Source organism: Eretmochelys imbricata, chromosome 1, assembly GCF_965152235.1.
Source record: "Eretmochelys imbricata isolate rEreImb1 chromosome 1, rEreImb1.hap1, whole genome shotgun sequence".
Lineage (NCBI taxonomy): Eukaryota > Metazoa > Chordata > Testudines > Cheloniidae > Eretmochelys > Eretmochelys imbricata.
The window spans coordinates 120794996-120813416 of record NC_135572.1 but is presented as its reverse complement, the minus strand read 5'-3'; the positions used below and the strand labels follow the sequence as shown (position 1 = coordinate 120813416).

The 18421-nt window shown below is 39.6% G+C and overlaps 1 protein-coding gene across 4 annotated transcripts in view; it reads right to left on the bottom strand.

The window, feature by feature from the left end:
• Positions 1–18421, bottom strand: part of MGAT4A (alpha-1,3-mannosyl-glycoprotein 4-beta-N-acetylglucosaminyltransferase A) — a 152145-nt gene that overhangs the window by 88877 nt on the left and 44847 nt on the right. For 3 of the 4 annotated variants that reach the window (XM_077814680.1, XM_077814705.1, XM_077814689.1), the window contains exons 3-5: positions 11936–12103; positions 8691–8831; positions 5895–6028 (exon numbers count right to left, since the gene is read on the bottom strand). In XM_077814680.1, the coding sequence (XP_077670806.1) occupies positions 5895–6028; positions 8691–8831; positions 11936–12103 (443 nt within the window). The remainder of the gene's footprint in view (positions 1–5894; positions 6029–8690; positions 8832–11935; positions 12104–18421) is intronic. The other variant, XM_077814697.1, reaches the window with a different exon arrangement.

Here is an 18421-nt window from a genome sequence, read left to right as displayed (position 1 = left end):
TGTCACAAAATGATCCATTTCTCATATAAAGGTTTGTCATTGTAAGAACGCTGCTGATAAAGTTCTTGGGAGGGAACCACATGAGACATTTGACCTGTCACAGTTGCTCAAAGAGCCCTGCGTAGGACTAGTGGGAGAGGTATGGTAGAACTCATGGATGGAATCAGGATGCCTGCCATAGGGATCCCATGGGTCCCACTAGGTCTAATATGAAGGGTCGACTGGTTGAGAGGGCCCCCACGGCATCAACGCTATAGGACATGGTGGATGTGATTGCAGAGCCATTGGCCATTATCTTTGAAAACTCATGGCGATCGGGGGAGGTCCCGGACGACTGGAAAAAGGCTAATGTAGTGCCCATCTTTTAAAAAGGGAAGGAGGAGGATCCTGGGAACTACAGGCCAGTCAGCCTCACCTCAGTCCCTGGAAAAATCATGGAGCAGGTCCTCAAGGAATCAATTCTGAAGCACTTAGACGAGAGGAAAGTGATCAGGAACAGTCAGCATGGATTCACCAAGGGAAAGTCATACCTGACTAATCTAATTGCTTTCTATGACGAGATAGCTAGCTCTGTGGATGAGGGGAAAGCAGTGGACGTGTTGTTCCTCGACTTTAGAAAAGCTTTTGACACAGTCTCCCACAGTATTCTTGCCAGTAAGTTAAAGAAGTATGGGCTGGATGAATGGACTATAAGGTGGATAGAAAGCTGGCTAGATTGTTGGGCTCAACGGGTAGTGATCAATGGCTCAATGTCTAGTAGGCAGTCAGTATCAAGTGGAGTGCCCCAAGGGTCGATCCTCGGGCCGGTTTTGTTCAATATCTTCATTAATGATCTGGAGGATGGTGTGGATTGTACCCTCAGCAAGTTTGTGGATGACACTAAACTGGGAGGAGAGGTAGATACGCTGGAGGGTAGGGATAGGATACAGAGGGACCTAGACAAATTAGAGGATTGGGACAAAAGAAATCTGATGAGGTTCAACAAGGACAAGTGCAGAGTCCTGCACTTAGGACGGAAGAATCCCATGCACCGCTACAGACTAGGGACCGAGTGGCTAGGCAGCAGTTCTGCAGAAAAGGACCTAGGGGTTACAGTGGACGAGAAGCTGGATATGAGTCAACAGTGTGCCCTTGTTGCCAAGAAGGCTAACAGCATTTTGGGCTGTATACATAGAAGCATTGCCAACAGATCAAGGGATGTGATCATTCCCCTCTATTCAGCATTGGTGAGGCCTCATCTGGAGTACTGTGTCCAGTTTTGGGCCCCACACTACAAGAAGGATGTGGAAAAATTGGAAAACGTCCAACGGAGAGCAACAAAAATGATTAGGGGACTGGAACACATGACTTATGAGGAGAGGCTGAGGGAACTGGGATTATTTAGTCTGCAGAAGAGAAGAATGAGGGAGGATTTGATAGCTGCTTTCAACTACCTGAAAGGGGGTTCCAAAGAGGATGGAGCTAGACTGTTCTCAGTGGTAGCAGATGACAGAACAAGGAGTAATGGTCTCAAGTGCAGTGGGGGTGGTTTAGGTTGGATATTAGGAAAAACTTTTTCACTAGAAGGGTGGTGAAACACCAGAATGCTATACCTAGGGGAGGTGGTGGAATCTCCTTCCTTAGAAGTTTTTAAGGTCAGGCTTGACAAAGCCCTGGCTGGGATGATTTAGTTGGGGATTGGTGCTGCTTTGAGCAGAGGGTTGGACTAGATGACCTCCTGAGGTCCCTTCCAACCCTAATATTCTATGATTCTATGATCAGGTACCATCAGTCCTTTGGGTAGTCGTGTCTAGGTGAAGGACAGACCTGAATTGCCTTGAATCTCTCTCTGAACTCACCTCCCTGTGTGGGCATAAAGCAATGTCTGGAGCCTCCAATTCCTCTAAAGAGAAGGCCGGTTCCTGCTCAACCAACAGAGCCATTGGTACCAGTGGCTGAAAGCTTCTGCCTAAGGACTTAGGAGGGGAACATTCCCATCTCCTCGAGGTAGTTTTCTCCTCTGGTATCACAATGTTTCTCAGGAGGGTGAGACCCGAAAGAAAAGGAAACCGAGGATAAGGCAGGGTACAGATATCCTTCAGTGAGGGGCAAGTTTCAGTTAGTCCCAGAGCCCAAGGCATGCCAGTAGTTGGGACTGACAGCTCTGGCACATCCATGGTCAGTGTAGGAGGCAGGTCTTGCAGAGAGAGAGAGATCAATACCACCAAAGAGTCTACTTTGAAGCTCTTAAATAGTGTCAGGAGGTGCCAATATTTAGGCTTATGAATCAGAACCTACATCGGTATCAGCAGACCCTTTTTCCTTCACACTTTGACCTCATGATCGGAGGATTTAACCGAGCCTAAGTATTTAGGGACCACGTATGAGGACTCACTAGACTTGGATGGAGTCAGGGAGGGATCCCTTCTCTTGAAAGAAGATATGTTCTTATACTTATGAGAGTGCCCCTTACTGTCATGAGAAGCCCTGCAGAATGATGCCATGGGCTTAGCGGGTCTGGTTTCTACTCCTGTGCTCATTCTTGAAGGGGCGCTGCACTTGAAGAATTAGGAGTTATTTGTCAAAACATGAGTGAAGATGCAGATCTCTCGCTCTGACAGGCACCCTGCTCCAGCCACCCCCACCTCTGGTGCTTGTTGTAGAGAAAAGGGTTTTTCAAGGGCTGCTCCTTTGCAATGGAGGGTGTTCTGCCTCACATAATCAACCAGATTAAGGGGAGAGCTCTTGCATGGGTCCAGCTCGCATCACTGTCTAATCCAGGGATGGACCTCACAAGCAGGGAGCTCCAGCTGCTGGTACTACTGCCACTTTGGTGTCTCATGGGGAGAATCTGGGGTCAGACCTATACAGACCACATCTGGTGGTGATGAGGTAAAATAAAACTGAAAAAGCAGAGAAAAATATTTTTCCATTGAATTTTCAATTACAGTATCTTAGGTGTTACTTGTAACTAGGTAAAAAAATGTAGGCAGAAATGTTTTTCAAGTTGACCATGTCCCTTTATAAACTAATGTATATCTCATTCTTCACCAACTTGATGGTGGCATAATTTCTTACCCAGAGAAGGCAGACCCTAATGGCTGAATCATTTCCTCGCTACTAAGCATGCTCTCCTGCTCTTCCTGAAGTTAGTGGCAAAAACCCTATGGGCTTCACTAGTTATATAACCGCAGCCCAGGACTGGGAAGAGGCAAAGATTCTGAATCTGCCTGCTCTATTACTAGCTTACAGGTATATATAAAGAACTGATGATCCCAACTCCAGACATTCCTTTACATTTATGAACATAAAATATTCATCTAGAAAAGATTTTGAAATAAAATGCAGGTAAAAAATGAGAAACAATGAAGGGGTCGGGGAATGGCAGAAAAGGATCTTCTGGCTACTGAAGTAAACTTCTGACAAATGAGATGTGGAGGCAGCATAGCCACTGTATAGTTATTGGGAAAATTAGCTTTGCCATATACTGATATTTGGATGAAATAAAATCAATAAGCAGTGAAAGACCCAGAGCTACAGACATAATTACCACAGATGGTAAGCTGTTATATTTGGCACCATCTTCCTCTCTGTTAGATGTAGCTGTACAAGTTTTTTGTTGCAGGCTTCCAACAGTGCATCAGAAGCCTGATCATGTTTCTATTAAATCAATGGCAAAATCCTCTCTGACGTTAGTGGTGCAAGATCAGGCTTTTAATTAAACAGTAGCGGTCTATCCTTCAAATAACCAAACAAGACTCCTAATAGAGCTACCAATTCCAGCCTGCAGAAGCTGGCAAAAAGTTGAAGTATACCTGGCTTGCTCAGTGAGAAATATTTCTTAAACAGTTTTGGTTGTCAAGGAAAGTTTCCTGAGGCAAATTTTACACTATGCCCACAAGAAGCTGGATCTTAAGAAAAATACAAAATACAGCAAAAAGAATGGTAAAGAAAGAGGAAAAAAGAGAAAGGAAGGAAAGCAAGGCCAGTCCAAGAGTTACAGTGGCAAGTACACTATGCTTAGACATGCCAGGGATTCAAATTCAGGTTCTCAGCCTAATCTTTCACTCCTGAGCCAACAACTCACAAGGATGAGTGAGAGAAGTTCATGGTGTTGTTCCTAAACAACACCTTGAGTACAGCTGATACATGGGTCACCAGTGACCGACTCCAGATGAAGCCACATCCAGCCCTCTTCTGCCAGAGAAAGTATAGCTGCAGTTTTAAATTTTGCAATTTGCTTATCTACAGGCATGTATGTGGCTTTTATTAATCGGAATCTTGGAACACCTCACAAATATGAATGATTTTCACATCCTCATCACCATTGTAAAGAAGGGAAGAATTACCCAGATTCAGAGATGAAAAACAGAGGTATGGAAATGTGATGTGTTTAAAGTCACACAGGATATCTGTGGTAGAACTGAGAATTGAACCCAGATCTCGACTCCTTTTCTTTACCTTTGGAAAAGAGTGGATATCAGATAATTGTTATCCTCAGAGCAGAGAACAATCCCTCTTCTTCACCACCCCAGCAAAACAAAATAGAAAAGGAAAGTGTCTAAATTTTATAGGTTGAAATGAGAAAAACATTAACTAGAAGTAATTTTATCGTCTTTAATATAATGCAGGAAAAAAATGCATGTAGCAATAAATTCACTATGAATTTTTGTCTTAATTTCACTTACACTCTTATCAATCTGCATGAGATGCTCCAAGGACATTTTCTGCAGCTTATGGAGATTGAAAGCTAACCAAATGTAATATCCAGACTGATGGTCATGGTTGACAGGCAGGAAAAATGGAGAGCAATATGACCTAGAATTGACTTCCAAGTTGTTCTAATTTAACATTTGAAGAGGAGTAATCTAAAACTTTTAAAAGGAGGCCTTAGAGTTTGCTGAATTCTCAGCGTGTTCTGATAACAGAACTAGAACCATCTGCATGTCTGTTTGGCTCTGCACTTACTCATAGAAAGGTTCTAGCTTATATAAGTTAAAATAAATAGAGCCACTGTACAATTGTAGGCTCATACAATAGAAACCGTTTTCACAATTGTCCATATCTAATGGATTCAGGTTATGAGCCCCAGAGGTGATCACACTGCTTCATGAGTAAATTATACAGTTAGAGGAGTAAGAATAAGTCCTTTATAAACTCTCCCAGATTCTATAACTCAGACCACAATCTGCCAGGGAAAGCACACATTTCTAAAAAGAGATTTTCAACCCTTGCAGCAACTGATAAAATCATTCCTAAGAGAGAATGGGACCCTGTTGTCCTTAGGATCTGAGGTAGAACATCTAGTGTAATCAGCAACAATAAATCAGCTTTCAAACTCTCCAGTGAATCCTGTTTGAATGGTGTCCACCAAAAGACAAGGTTCAAAAATAATGATCTTTTAGCAGAAGAAACATATTGTCCATAAAAATAAAAACAGCAAAACATTTGTCAATAGGCTATTATGCATTTTGGACAAAATCCTAAGCACAGTACCCAAAGCAGGAGGATCAGGCACTTGGATGATGTACAAGAGAGGAATTCTCCCCACCAAGCTGGATCTCTGCAGAGGCTACTTCACCCAAATAGCTGCAGTAGTGCTCTCCAGCATCAATACATGCCACCATCACCAGTGGGAGCAAGCACCAGAGGATCTGCAAAATGATGGATCCCCTGTACCTTCCTCCACCTTCTCTCTATTGAGCAGAAAGTCCTTCTCTCACACAACTTCAATGTGATGTGTCTCAATATAACACATGCACCATACATTCTGCCTCTTCATGCACTACCACAAAATCAAAAACATTTTTCTATAACAATGTATTTGTCCTTGTAGAACATTCAAAACAATTCTTAGAAATTGCACAATAAACTGCTATGTGATACTAATGATGTAAAAACACATAAGTGATTACCTCTCCTATGAAGACAACCATAACACAATCCAGTTTCTCTTCTGGAGACAATTTATCAATAAGGGAGTGAAGAGTTTCTGTAAGGTAAGACTTTACTTTTCTCTTCACGGTGGGAATTCCCATTACAATTGAAACTGAAAATAAATAAAAAAACACAATCAATATAGAAGTCTTTATATAACAAAGCATTAATTCAGAAATACACTCAAAATATTAAGAGATAACACAGTAACCAAAAACAATTTCAAAGCATACCAGTATCTTTGGGAATACAATTAATAGTAACAACATCAACTCTTAGACTAAACACACCTGCCCAAAAAAAAAAAAAGCAAATGCTGAAAGTGTCACAGTATTAATATAGATGTATTGTTAAGATGCATACAACTGTGGTACCAGTTAGTTAAGGTTGCACTTAGACTTACACAAAGTACACTAAAATCCCTTTCCAGAGTTTAGTCTCCAAATTTAGTACAACAGTTTTTCACAAACTAATCTATGTATTTTTTTTATTAAAATACTTAACGTTTGCAGAAGAAACTTATTAAAACCTCTTCTTCCCCATAAACTACCCCAAATACCATCACTCTGACTCCCACCACATTGATGCTATCCCTATCTTCCACATGGCTGTTCAATCTTCGTGCTCCTTAGCCCACCCCCAATACAAAGGGCTGCTCTCCCACTGGGAGCAGAATGAGTGGGGGGAATAAAAGGGATGAGTAGGACTGGATGCAGTAATGAGGAAGTGTCGTGGCCCTGTGCTGAAGCAGCTGTACTTAGAGGGATCTCACCTTTAATACACAAAATCAGGTTAGAGCTGAAAATGATGATTGGCATTCTTAACTCATCCTCTTGTGCTTACAAACTACAGATCTCCTAGAAAGGTATGTGACGTTAAATTTGCATTGAGTAGAAATGCCTATCCAGCAAGCACAACAGAAAAAGAGAAGGATAGTGAAGCAAATCTTAATTTCTCTACTGTTTTTAGGACACTTGATTTTAAATAATTTTTTTTGCAATTTAAATTTTGAAATAATATATGGTTGGCTTAAACCGGTGGAAGAAAGTCTGAATCCTTCACTTTGCTAGTTAAATACATATAAATAGGCCCTACCAAATTCACAATCCATTTTTAATTTCAGAGTCATAGCATTTAAAAATCTTGAATTTCAGTTTCAGAAATTTAAATCTTAAATTTCATGGTGTTGTAAGAAAGCATGAATATGTATTTTAAAACAGAAAAATACAAACCTGTAAAGCCTTTAAGTCAGCATTTCTCAAACTGGGGGTCCTGACCCAAGAGGGGGTCACAAGGCTATATGGGGGGGGGGGGTGTGTCGCAGTATTGCCACCTGTGCTTCTGCGCTGCCTTCGGTGTTGGACGGCCAGAGAGCAGATGTCTGGACGCCAGCTCTGAAGGCAGCGCCAGCAGCAGCAGCAGCGCAGAAGTAAGGGTGGCAATACACCCTACCATTCCATCCTTACTTCTGCACTGCTGTTGATGGCAGTGCTGCCTTCAGCACCCAGCCAGCAGGTGCCGCTCTCCAGCTGCCCAGCTCTGAAGGCAGTGCAGAAGTAAGGGTGGCAATACCGCAACCCCCTTACAATAGCCTTGCAGTCCTTTTTGGGTCAGGACCCCCAGTTTGAAAAACACTGTGTACTTTTGTATACTTTTCCCCCCTAATATAGTATAGGGAAAAAGTACACAAAAGGCCAGATTTCATGGGGGAGATCAGATTTCACAGTCTGACACATTTTTCACGGACATGAATTTAGAAGGGCCCTACATGTAAAATACGTATTTCCATTTTGTTAGTGGGTGTGACTGTGAATATAAGACTTGATTCTGCACATTGATATATGGGCATGCATCTTGTTATAACAAGGACAGAATCAAACGCACAGAACACAAAAGAGACACTAACTGTAATACTACTATCAAAACAAGGAAGCTTCCATTATGAGAGAATCAGCAGCTCCAGATCAAAAGGCAGACAGACACATATGGATTAATATGTGGGGTCTTTATGCCTTATAGACATGCAGACATGCTTCCAAGTATATGACCCTGGTTGGGCTTTATCTGCTTTAAGGACTGCAGCTCCAAGAATGGAATTATGTGAAGATCTACTGATGAAGGAGCGGAACTTTTGAGGATTAATCACTTGTTTTGTATTTACGAAGCATAAGGAATTAGTAAGAGTAAAAATATGTAGTCTAATAGTAGACGTGTTTTTCTCCTCCAACCAAGGTCCAACTTTTATGGAAAGGACCAAGCCAATTATCATTAGGTACCCATAATTCCAGGTCTTCTGAGTTATACACTAGAATTCATTGGTGGGAACACCAGACACGAACTTTGAAACTGTTAAATCCATGCTCGATTTACCTATATATCTGAATAGCCAAAGGGATGTGTCAGAAAAGTAGTTTCATAGCCTGTATTATTTCCATGCCTTGTTAATTTTCATAAATCTCATTAAAAGATAAAACAATTTGATCCAGATTAAGTGCTTTTTATTCTATACCTTAGCACCGGGAGTAGTGTGTGAACTGGGAGTATGCAGTAAAGAGCAAAACTGAAGACAACTCCTTTTATCTTGGATTCAGTGCGAGTTCTAAGAGATATACAAATAAAATTGCAGCTACCAAACAATACTTTAAATTATGATATTACCAAAACAAAATTAGGAAGTCCTTCAGACATATTATTTTTATATAATATATATTATTTTACATATATAATATACGTTTATAATATATATAAATATTATTTAAATAATGCCAGCATACCGCCTGTTCGTCCCAGGCCAATCTGCACAGAAGGCTGAAGGCTTCCTTCATTCTTCAACAAATGAGGCAAATGGTAATAGATATTCGGCACTTGAAGAGATTTTCTGCTTATTAGCTCTTTTAACAATTTCAGTGTTTCATCTGCAAACACATATAAAACCAATAATGAAGAAAATTAATCAGAGAGGCTACATGTTTATGCAGGAATAAATCATATGCAATTCCAAAACTGATCATTCATTCATGCTTTGTTTGAGTTAGGAACCATTTTTAAGATTTGCGTACCAAGAAGTAAAACCTTTTCTGTTTTTAATTTTTAAAAGAGTTATGAACAAGATTGATTTTTAACAGTTTTCTGGAAACAGGAACATCATACATCATCGTGTGTGAGTTACAGTGTGCTATGACCAATGACAAAGAGGAAATAACTCACCTTGAGTAGAATCCTCCATAAATTTTTACCTTGGATGTGTCTTCATATTATACAGTATATTGGGATTATTATACCCCAAACATTCAAAATAATCTGTATCTATTCTCACAGGAGATCAAGCAACAATTTAATCCTCAAATAAATAACTTTAAAATTGCATGCACATTTTTACATACATTGTACCCAAATATATTGCACAAAAATAGGACTTCACAGAGTATACGGTGCAACGGTCCAGGGATTAAATTTGGATATACCTTTTGTAATAAAAACAGATACACCTAACAAAAGTAGGCATATAAATTATTTACTACAGTTAAATACGAAAGTTAAACCAGTTCTAAAGATGTTTCCGCAATGGAACATAAATATCAGCTTTGAAATTCCCTTGCCAGTATGTGTCAACTCTCTCAAATCAAATATGAAAACCGTAGCCAATTTTTTTAATTAGAAAAAAAGCCATAGCACCTCATATTGACCTTTGAGATCTCATGAATCTCATAAAGATCAGGTCAGAAACTGGTTGGGAAACTTCCAAAGAAAACCTACCTGCCTTAGAAGTGATGGTGACTCAGTAGATATCACTCTTTCCTGGGATGTTGAAATGAACCAGTGTTTCCTATACAACTGGAGATGCCTTTTTTTGGATTAAATCTAAAACTAAACTCCTGACTACTTATAGTCTTGAAAAGGCCCTTGTACAAAGTGCAATGAGTAGAGATGTTAGCTTCGATGTGTGGGCTAAATTCCAATTTGAGTGATTACACTCTTCCTGCCAAAATTTTCTCTGCAGTTTCAATTGTAGAAGTAGACGTGGAAGTTCACCCAAATGTATTCCAGGGTGGATGAATGATAAGATCTGTAAAGCAATTTGGATTCCTTCTAGATCTAAGGTACTAACCAAATACAATATAGATTTGAGAATTTATATTTTATTTAAAATATACCTATCATAGTAATCTCTGGCACATTTACAATTCATTAAATTTAACACAAGAATTCGTGAACCAGTGTCAACCCAAAATAAGAGGCAACAATCCCAAAATTACAATGTTAAAAATAATTATACCTAGCCCATATATCCCCCAGGAAAAAGTCACAGTGAAGAGTTAGTCTTTATGTTGTGTCCAAAAAGTCTCGACTTGGGTTCTGTCAAACCAATGCGGTAAGTGAATTACAGAGTAGAAGGTTCTCCAGCAAAAACACCCTGCCACCATTCGTTCAAATCTGAGATTGTTAGTGAGAATACCACAACTGACTTAAGAAGGCAGGACAGCACACGGAAGGGGAGACTATCTTTCAGGAAACTATGCTGAAGCCATATTGAGTTTTAAAGATATATATTACTATTTTTAATTGCACCAAGAAGTGAACAGAAAAAGACAGTGCAGTCTTTGGAGAACTGGTATAATATGATTTCTTATGGCCAAGCATTCTGTACAAAAAGGCCAATACATTTTACATAAAGACAAACACGAACTAAAACTCCAGATCCAACCATCTCTGAACTTTGTGAAAGTTCAGATTAAGATCCAGATCCAAACTTTATGGCTCAGGGACATCTCTAATTCTGCATGATCTCTAGCTTCTAAATGTTCTACAGTCTTAAACCACTATGGAGAATGCATTGCAATAGTCCAATGTTGATATCACAATGACATGGCTAACAATGGCAACGTACACATCAGAAAGAAAATCACAAGATATGTTACATGCAGATTTTAAAAAGTAATGTCCCCAGTGCTCCTAGAATCCCAGGTGGCTACCTAAAATCCAGAAGAGTGAGGCATTAACATATTGAGGGACAACTTTTTAATCAGTACCTGGCTGGAGGACCTAAAACATGAGCTGTAGAATACGGAGTAGATTCATCTTTCTATAAAAGGCACTACTTGTCCAAGTTTTTCAACGTTCTATAGTAGAACTAGGAAGTGACAGCAGACCTCAAATAATATTTGTTTTAGGTGTACTTCTCTCATATGAAAAAAATCAGGGAGTATTGGTTTAATTAGCTAGACTGAGGTCCTTTGGAACAAAATTATTTTTGGCAATTTTGACTTTTTAGAGACAAGTTAAATCTCAACGTCAGGGGAATATATTTCAAAACAGAAACAGTGACAAAACTGTTACAATATGTTTGTGCTAGGCTACAAGCTAATAATCTTTCCATATACAGCTCTTGTTAATTTTGAGGATTTGCTTCATAATTTGATGAAAAGGAATAAGAGGTAATATTTAATTATTAGTTTTGAAGAAAAGGTTAACAAATGTTTGCTGCTATTTACTATGCTTTGCATTGCTTAAAAGGCAAACTTTAGAAACACAGACTCCCCAAATCAGATCCTGGCAGGTAAAGAGGATTTCATTCTACTTTTAACCTTTGCATGGATTGATTACTAGTTTCCTTTTTTTTTTTTTTTTTTTTAAAGTTGCTCATCAGTTTTAGCTTAAAATGTATAAAAATATTATACAAATTGCTGCCCGACCACCTGTACTGAATAGCACCCAGAAACCCCAAACCTATTTTACTAGGCACTTGAACAAGTATATAGTCCTTGAAGAGATTACAATCTAATTTAAAATATGATACAATGAGTGAATATAACAAACAGAGGGAAAGGAGGATGAAGGAAGGGGGAGAGGTACCAGAGATAAGAACATGTTTATATAAACTAGCTATATGCACTGTTGGATGGTTTTCAAGCATTTGGTTTTTTAGGATATTTTCTTTTAATAATTATATACAATAGACATCAGTAATCTAAAGACGTAAAACGTTAAGCATAAAAAAACCCTGTATCATGGCTTGTACCTGAAAAATTGTTTAATGCATCCTTACTTCCATTTGTTTCTGCTACTGCACGTCTGAATTGCTCCAAGATGGCATTTAGCTCAGAGGAACGCTGCAGGGTCCTATGCTCAGCAATGCGAAGACGTTCCTTTAAAGCATGAAATTCCCGTTGATAAGCAATCAGCTTTTCTAGAAGGAAAAATAATGTCTGGTTACTTACTTTTGAAAACATTTAATCTGCTCTTCACTCCCCAAATAACGTCCTTATATAAAACAATTTTGTTGCAAACTTTGGGCCTAGAGTCTCTGAACAAGTAGAAAAATAATTTCTTTTGTGGAAGGCTGAATGACAACCTTTATCAAATTATTAAGTTAAATGCAATATACTCCTGTTAACTCCAATGTTAGAAGAATTTAGATCAGTGGTTCTCAACCAGGGATATGCAGAGGTCTTCCAGGGGGTATATCAACTCATCTAGATGATATTTGCCTAGTTTTATAACAGGCTATATAAAAGCACAAGAAAAGTCAGTACACTAACATTTCATATAATTACTTGTTTATATTACTCTAAATACCATACACTGAAATGTGAGTACAATATTTATATTCCAAATGATTTATAATTGTATGGTAAAATGAGACAGTAAGCAATTTTTCACTAATATTGTGCTGAGACACTTTTGTATTTTTATGTATGGTTTTGTAAACAAGTAATTTTTTTTAAGTGAGGTGAAAATTGGGGTACATAAGACAAAAATCAGATTAGGGTTGCCCCGTCTCTGGTTTTTGACCAGAATGCCCAGTCGAAAAGGGACCCTGGCGGCTCTGATCAGCACTGCTGTTAAAAGTCAAGTTGGCAGCGCAGGCAGTCTCCCTACGCACCTCCATGCAGCTCCTGGGAAGCTGCCGGCATCTCCCTCCAGCTCCTAGGCATAGGGGCGGCCATGGGGGCTCTGCGTGCTGCCTCTGCCCCCAGCGCCAATTCAGCAGCTCCCATTAGCCAGGAACCATGGGCAATGGGAGCTGAGGAGGTGGTGCCTGCAGGCGCAGGCAGCGCTCAGAGCCACGTGGTGGCGCATCCGCCTAGGAGGCAGAGAGAGATCCTGGGAGCCACCTCAGGTAAGCGTCGCCCGGAGCCTGCACCCCTCATCCCCTCCTGTGTCCCACCCCATGCCCTCTCCTGCACCCCAAACCCCTCATCCCTGGACCCACCCAAGCCCACACCCCCAGACCAGAGCTTGCACTCCCTCTCGCACCCCAACCTGAGCCAGCCTAGAGCCTTCTCCTGCACAACAAACCCCAGCCCCACCCCAGAACCCACATCCACAGCCCTCACCCCCCTGCACCCCAATCCCTTGCCCCAATCCCTGTCCCATACCCTGAACCCCTCATTTATGGCCCCACCCCAGAGTCTGCACCCCTAGCCCAGAGCCCATACCCCCTCCAACACCGTAACCTGGAGCCTTCTCTTGCACCCCAAACCTCTCATCCCTGGCCCCACCCCTGAGCCACACCCCCACCCAGAGCCCTCAGCCCCTCCTGCACCCCAACTCCCTGCCCCAGCCCAGAGCTCTCTCCTGCACCCCAAATCCCCCATCTCTGGGCCCACCCCAGAGCCCTCACCCACCCACCCTCACACCCCAACCCCCTGCCCAGTGAAAATGAGAGAGTGAGCAAGGGTGGGGGAGAGCGAGTGACAGATGGAGACAGGTAGAGATGGAGGGAGCGGGGGGGGCATGGCCTCAGAGAAGGGGAATGGTGTGGCATGGCAAGGGTGTTCAGTTTTCTGCAGATAGAAAGTTGGCAACCCTAAGTCAGACACCTGAAAAAGGTACAGTAATCCAGAAAAGTTGAGAATCACTGATTTAGATGATGTGGTAATTATGCAGACACCTCTTGTAGCAGAGTCTAAAACACCAAACTTTTTGGACCAAAGTACCAGATAAATTTTAATTTCAGAGTGAAACAACACAGAACCTATTTATTATTTGAATCATTCAGAGGAGTTAGTGTAGCTGTAGCAGTATCAGACGTGGCAGCACTACTGACTCATAAAAAAAGACTGAAGCAGACATGCATTTGGAAATTGTTTGCAAAAGATATGTATCTTTTGAATAATTTGTATGAATGAATAAATGGAGTTTGGCGATATAGTTCAACTTTAATTATTTAATCCTTTAGTACTAAGTTACCAGCAATCTCCTGTGACTAAAACTGTGGATTCCTACTCGTATTAATAAGCAAATGTGTTTGTAGGTAAATACACATACATTTTTTTCTTTTTTTGAGGTATAGAAAGAAAGGAGGGCTGCAGTAAACACAAGAACCTCTCAGTGATATCCTGAGTCCTAGGACACAACCACCCAAGAAGCTAACCATCTTCCCTTCATTGTTGTCCTCTTCACTTTGCCAGCCTGTCAGCTCCCTGTTTTGAAGTCCCCACCTCTGATCTCAATCCATTTAATCCCTTTTATCTAGGGAATGGATGTTCCAACTATCCATCTGTAATCCAGTGGTGATCTCCCATGCCAACTTCTGAAAAGTGCAAAGTTAACTCTACTTAACTAAATTAAAGTTTTGCAGGTAAATTATCTTTTTGGTTGTTAAAAGACTAATACAGTACAATTCCTTCTCTATCCATGCACTGCTCATCTTTCCCTTGTTCTCCATTAAAAATTGATTATACTGTATTTCTTTCTTTGTCCTTTTTTACCCCTATTTTACATTTATTTTCTCTCTGTAGTTAGGATGTATTATCCATTTAATATTTTGAAAACATAATTAGTTAGCTAAGATACCCTGTGTTTAGAAAAGAAGGAACAAAACACAGTTCACAACCAACCTCTTGACATGTGTCAGTTTGTTTTGCACAGAATAATACACACAATGGTCTATTGCTTCCTACCAAAAAACCCAGGCAGCTAATTGAAATAAGAATTATTGCTTAGTTAGCAGTACCAAAATAGCTCATAGGGATCTCGACACAAGTAGGAAAACTTCAGATTTTTAATTATTTTAGCAAAAAAGAAAACATTAAAATTTAAATAAGTTAGAAAAACAGGTCACTAAAGGATCAATAACTTAAATGAAAAAATACTTAAGTTTCCACCATATTACCGAATGCTTCTTTCCTTCTATTTATGTTGAATCTTACAATAATTTAATAAAACAGAGGAAGGAATTGAGATACCAAATTACTAGCCTCCATAAAGCTGATGGAAGGACCCCAAAAGAGATCTATCTGATGAATAAAACACCATTTGTTCCCGTACAGAGAAGCAGCAAATGAGTAGAAAATTTAATGGAAGATTTGGTCTTCAAAAATTCTGCAGGTTTTACAGCTTGATCCTTGATATTTTTATTTAAGAAGCATTTACCATTTTACTGTAAAAATGTGAAGCAGACGTTTTGCCATACACTTTGCTTTGGAAGCCAAAAGGATCAAATAAAAATATTAATACTCAATAACTGCTAATAGAGATGATTTTCCTGTTGAGAAATTACATAAGAACTGAATGTTTTAATTCTTTGTCAGTTATTTTCATTCAGCCAGCATAACTCCAGTAATTAAAAGTAAATGTTTAATCTGTCTTAATGTTCTGAATTTCCTGGAAAATTAACACTGTCTGCTAGTTTAGCAGTTAGGTTTCTCCATCTTTTTTTTTCTTGATCCAAGCACTGCTCATAAACAGGCAGAGTCAAAAACCCAGACATGCTCTTTTGGGAGTTTGATTCTTGTGTGGTGCTCATGAATGTAATGGGAGTTCCACTGGCACCTCAAGAGAAGAACACACCCCACAAGCTACAAATGCTGTCCATTTTCCTTGCAGCCTCAGCCCCACACACATTCTATATTATATAGTTAGGGTTTTTTAATTCCAGTTCCGGCCAGCTAGCAAGCTATTTTTTACAATACATGCCAATTTTCTAAACTCAGCAAGAAGAATCTGGAAATATTAGTGAGTTTTTCACTGGTTTTTAAGTTATATTTTCTTTATTACTAGTCCAGTGTGTTAAAATGAACCCTTGATGATTTTAACAGTTAAGTGGTCTTTTTTCCCTTAGCAAGAAAAAGGGGTAGCAAAAAAATAAGAAAAACAGGAGAGAAAAACCATAGTGTAGTTTCATTTTATATATATGTCTGCCAGAATATCTGAATACTGTAGCAGAAGCAGCCTAAATTGTAGGTTAATAGTTTGCATGACCAGAAAGCTCTGAATATCAACATTTCAAATGAAAAATAGTCTGAACATTAAAATGGCTAAAACTCTCTCCAAACTTCGCCCAAGTCACTCTGCTGCAGTAATGTTACAATGTTGAAGATTAAAGCTTCAGAGTTCTTAAAGCTGTCAATAGCTTTTAGATTAAATGGACAAACTACTGCAGAATAACCTTTATAATTGTACATTGAAAGACTCCATAATACAATGAGTCGAGTTGCAGCCCCTGTGGTTATCATAGGTTTCATGATACACCAGTCTTGAGGGTAGGAATCCTACAAAGAAATCTAGAAAGTATAACTGGAAAAAGACGGTGCTACAACTACAGCAGGAAGTTGTTTAAGAACAAGTTCTCACATTACTGTTTAGAGGTATTCTAGTATTTTTAAAAATCTACCAACAAGGGTGCAGAAGATACAATTAAAAGTATAAGTTTCTGACTACACTACTGCTTTTACCAAAAATTGTAATTGTGTTCACATAGGGTTCACATGTATACATATGGTTAGCACATGGTTCCTAACATCATGGTAGGTGTGGACAGGCTAGAATCTAAGGCCAGAAGGGAAAATCATGATCCTCTAGTCCAGGGGTTCTCAAACTGGGGATTACGACCCCTCAGGGGGTCATGAGCTGTCAGCCTCCACCCCCAAACTCTGCTTTGCCTCCAGCATTTATAATAGTGTTTAATATAAAATGTGTTTTTAATTTATGGGGGGGGGGGGTTGCACTCATAGGCTTGTTGTTTGAAAGGGGTCACCAATACAAAAGTTTGAGAACCACTGCTCTAGTCTGACCTCCTTCACATTGCAAGCCACAGAATCTTATCCACCCACTCCTGTAATAGACCCATAACCTCTGGCTGAGTTACTGAAGTCCTCAAATCCTGATTTAAAGACTTCAAGTTACAGAGAATCCACCATTTATACTAGTTTTAAATCAGCAAGTAATCCATGCCCCATGCTGCAGAGGAAGGTGAAAAACCCCCAGGTGGGGAAAATGTATTTAATAGAAAGCTGATGGACGTTACAATTAAATGTAGTGCCAATAGAGGAAGTTCACACCTTTCCAAGTTATTGTTTCAGTCTCTATGCAGGCTCAGGATAACAGCACTACATTATTGCTATACCCGAGTTCACATCTGAAGGTTTCTTTTGCAACCATAAAGGTCACTTTTAAAAATACAATGAAATCTTAAACAGGGGAGCACAAGAAGACAGTAGGGAGGAAGTGGGCATTTGGCATTTACCTGTGTACAATGCCAGATGAGTCCCGTTAGGGGGAATTGCCAAATGCTAGCCCTTTAAGAGGAACAGATTCCAGGATCCAAAACTAACAAGCAGACTCAGCAATACTTTAGTGAAGCAAATACATAAAAATGGGTTACATTGGTATGTTTTTATTAGCCTTATACTCCAGGTCAGTCATCAGATGGCGATAGTTAAGTCTTCAGATCCTGGAAGAATGTCTCTCTATTGGAGGCAAAAGACCAATCTGAAAAAGAGAGGAGTGAGAAACAAGCCTTTGGTTCTCAAAAATCTGATTACAATTTTGTTCATGCTGCTGTCCATCAATTTCAAACAAAAACCAGCAACCCCTCAATCTGGACTGGTAAATCTGAAGATCCAAAAAAGTCTTCCAATCATATCAATTTTTGTATTCATTTGTTATGAACATTTATATCTTGTTAAAAAAAGTGAGCTATGCAGATCTAAAATACCTTTTTGTAATTAGCTACCTATTTTGAAAAAATGAATTAAACCCTACATATTACTTGCAACATGAAAGTATCAGTAGAGAATGTGGCTGTAAAACAGTCTTGCACACTTTGCTACCTCAGGTTTGCATCTAATTTATATATATTTTCCTAGCTGTATTATTTATGGGTGAGGTTTTTCGCAGGAGTTGTGGGTGAAATTCTATGGCCTGCGTTGTGCAGGAGGTCAAACTAGATCATCATAATGGTCCCTTCTGACCTAAATATCTATGAATCTTCCCCTGTAAAAACAAGGAATCAAAATAAAGTAATTGGTCTATTTAACAGATGTCAATAGCCTTATTCATCTAATGTTTGACATTTTTGTCATCCTGCAGGTTTTTTAATTGATTGAGTACTAAAACACACGCTTTCAAAACAAATTGTACAGTAGGAGATTGTCAGCAGGCATCCTCAGAAAAATCACAGCCCTTGCTACATTAATTCTCTCAGACTGCTATGCCTACTAAAACTCAAACTGAACCTTTTCCAGTGGAGTTCAAATTCATATGTGAGATGTATGGGTCT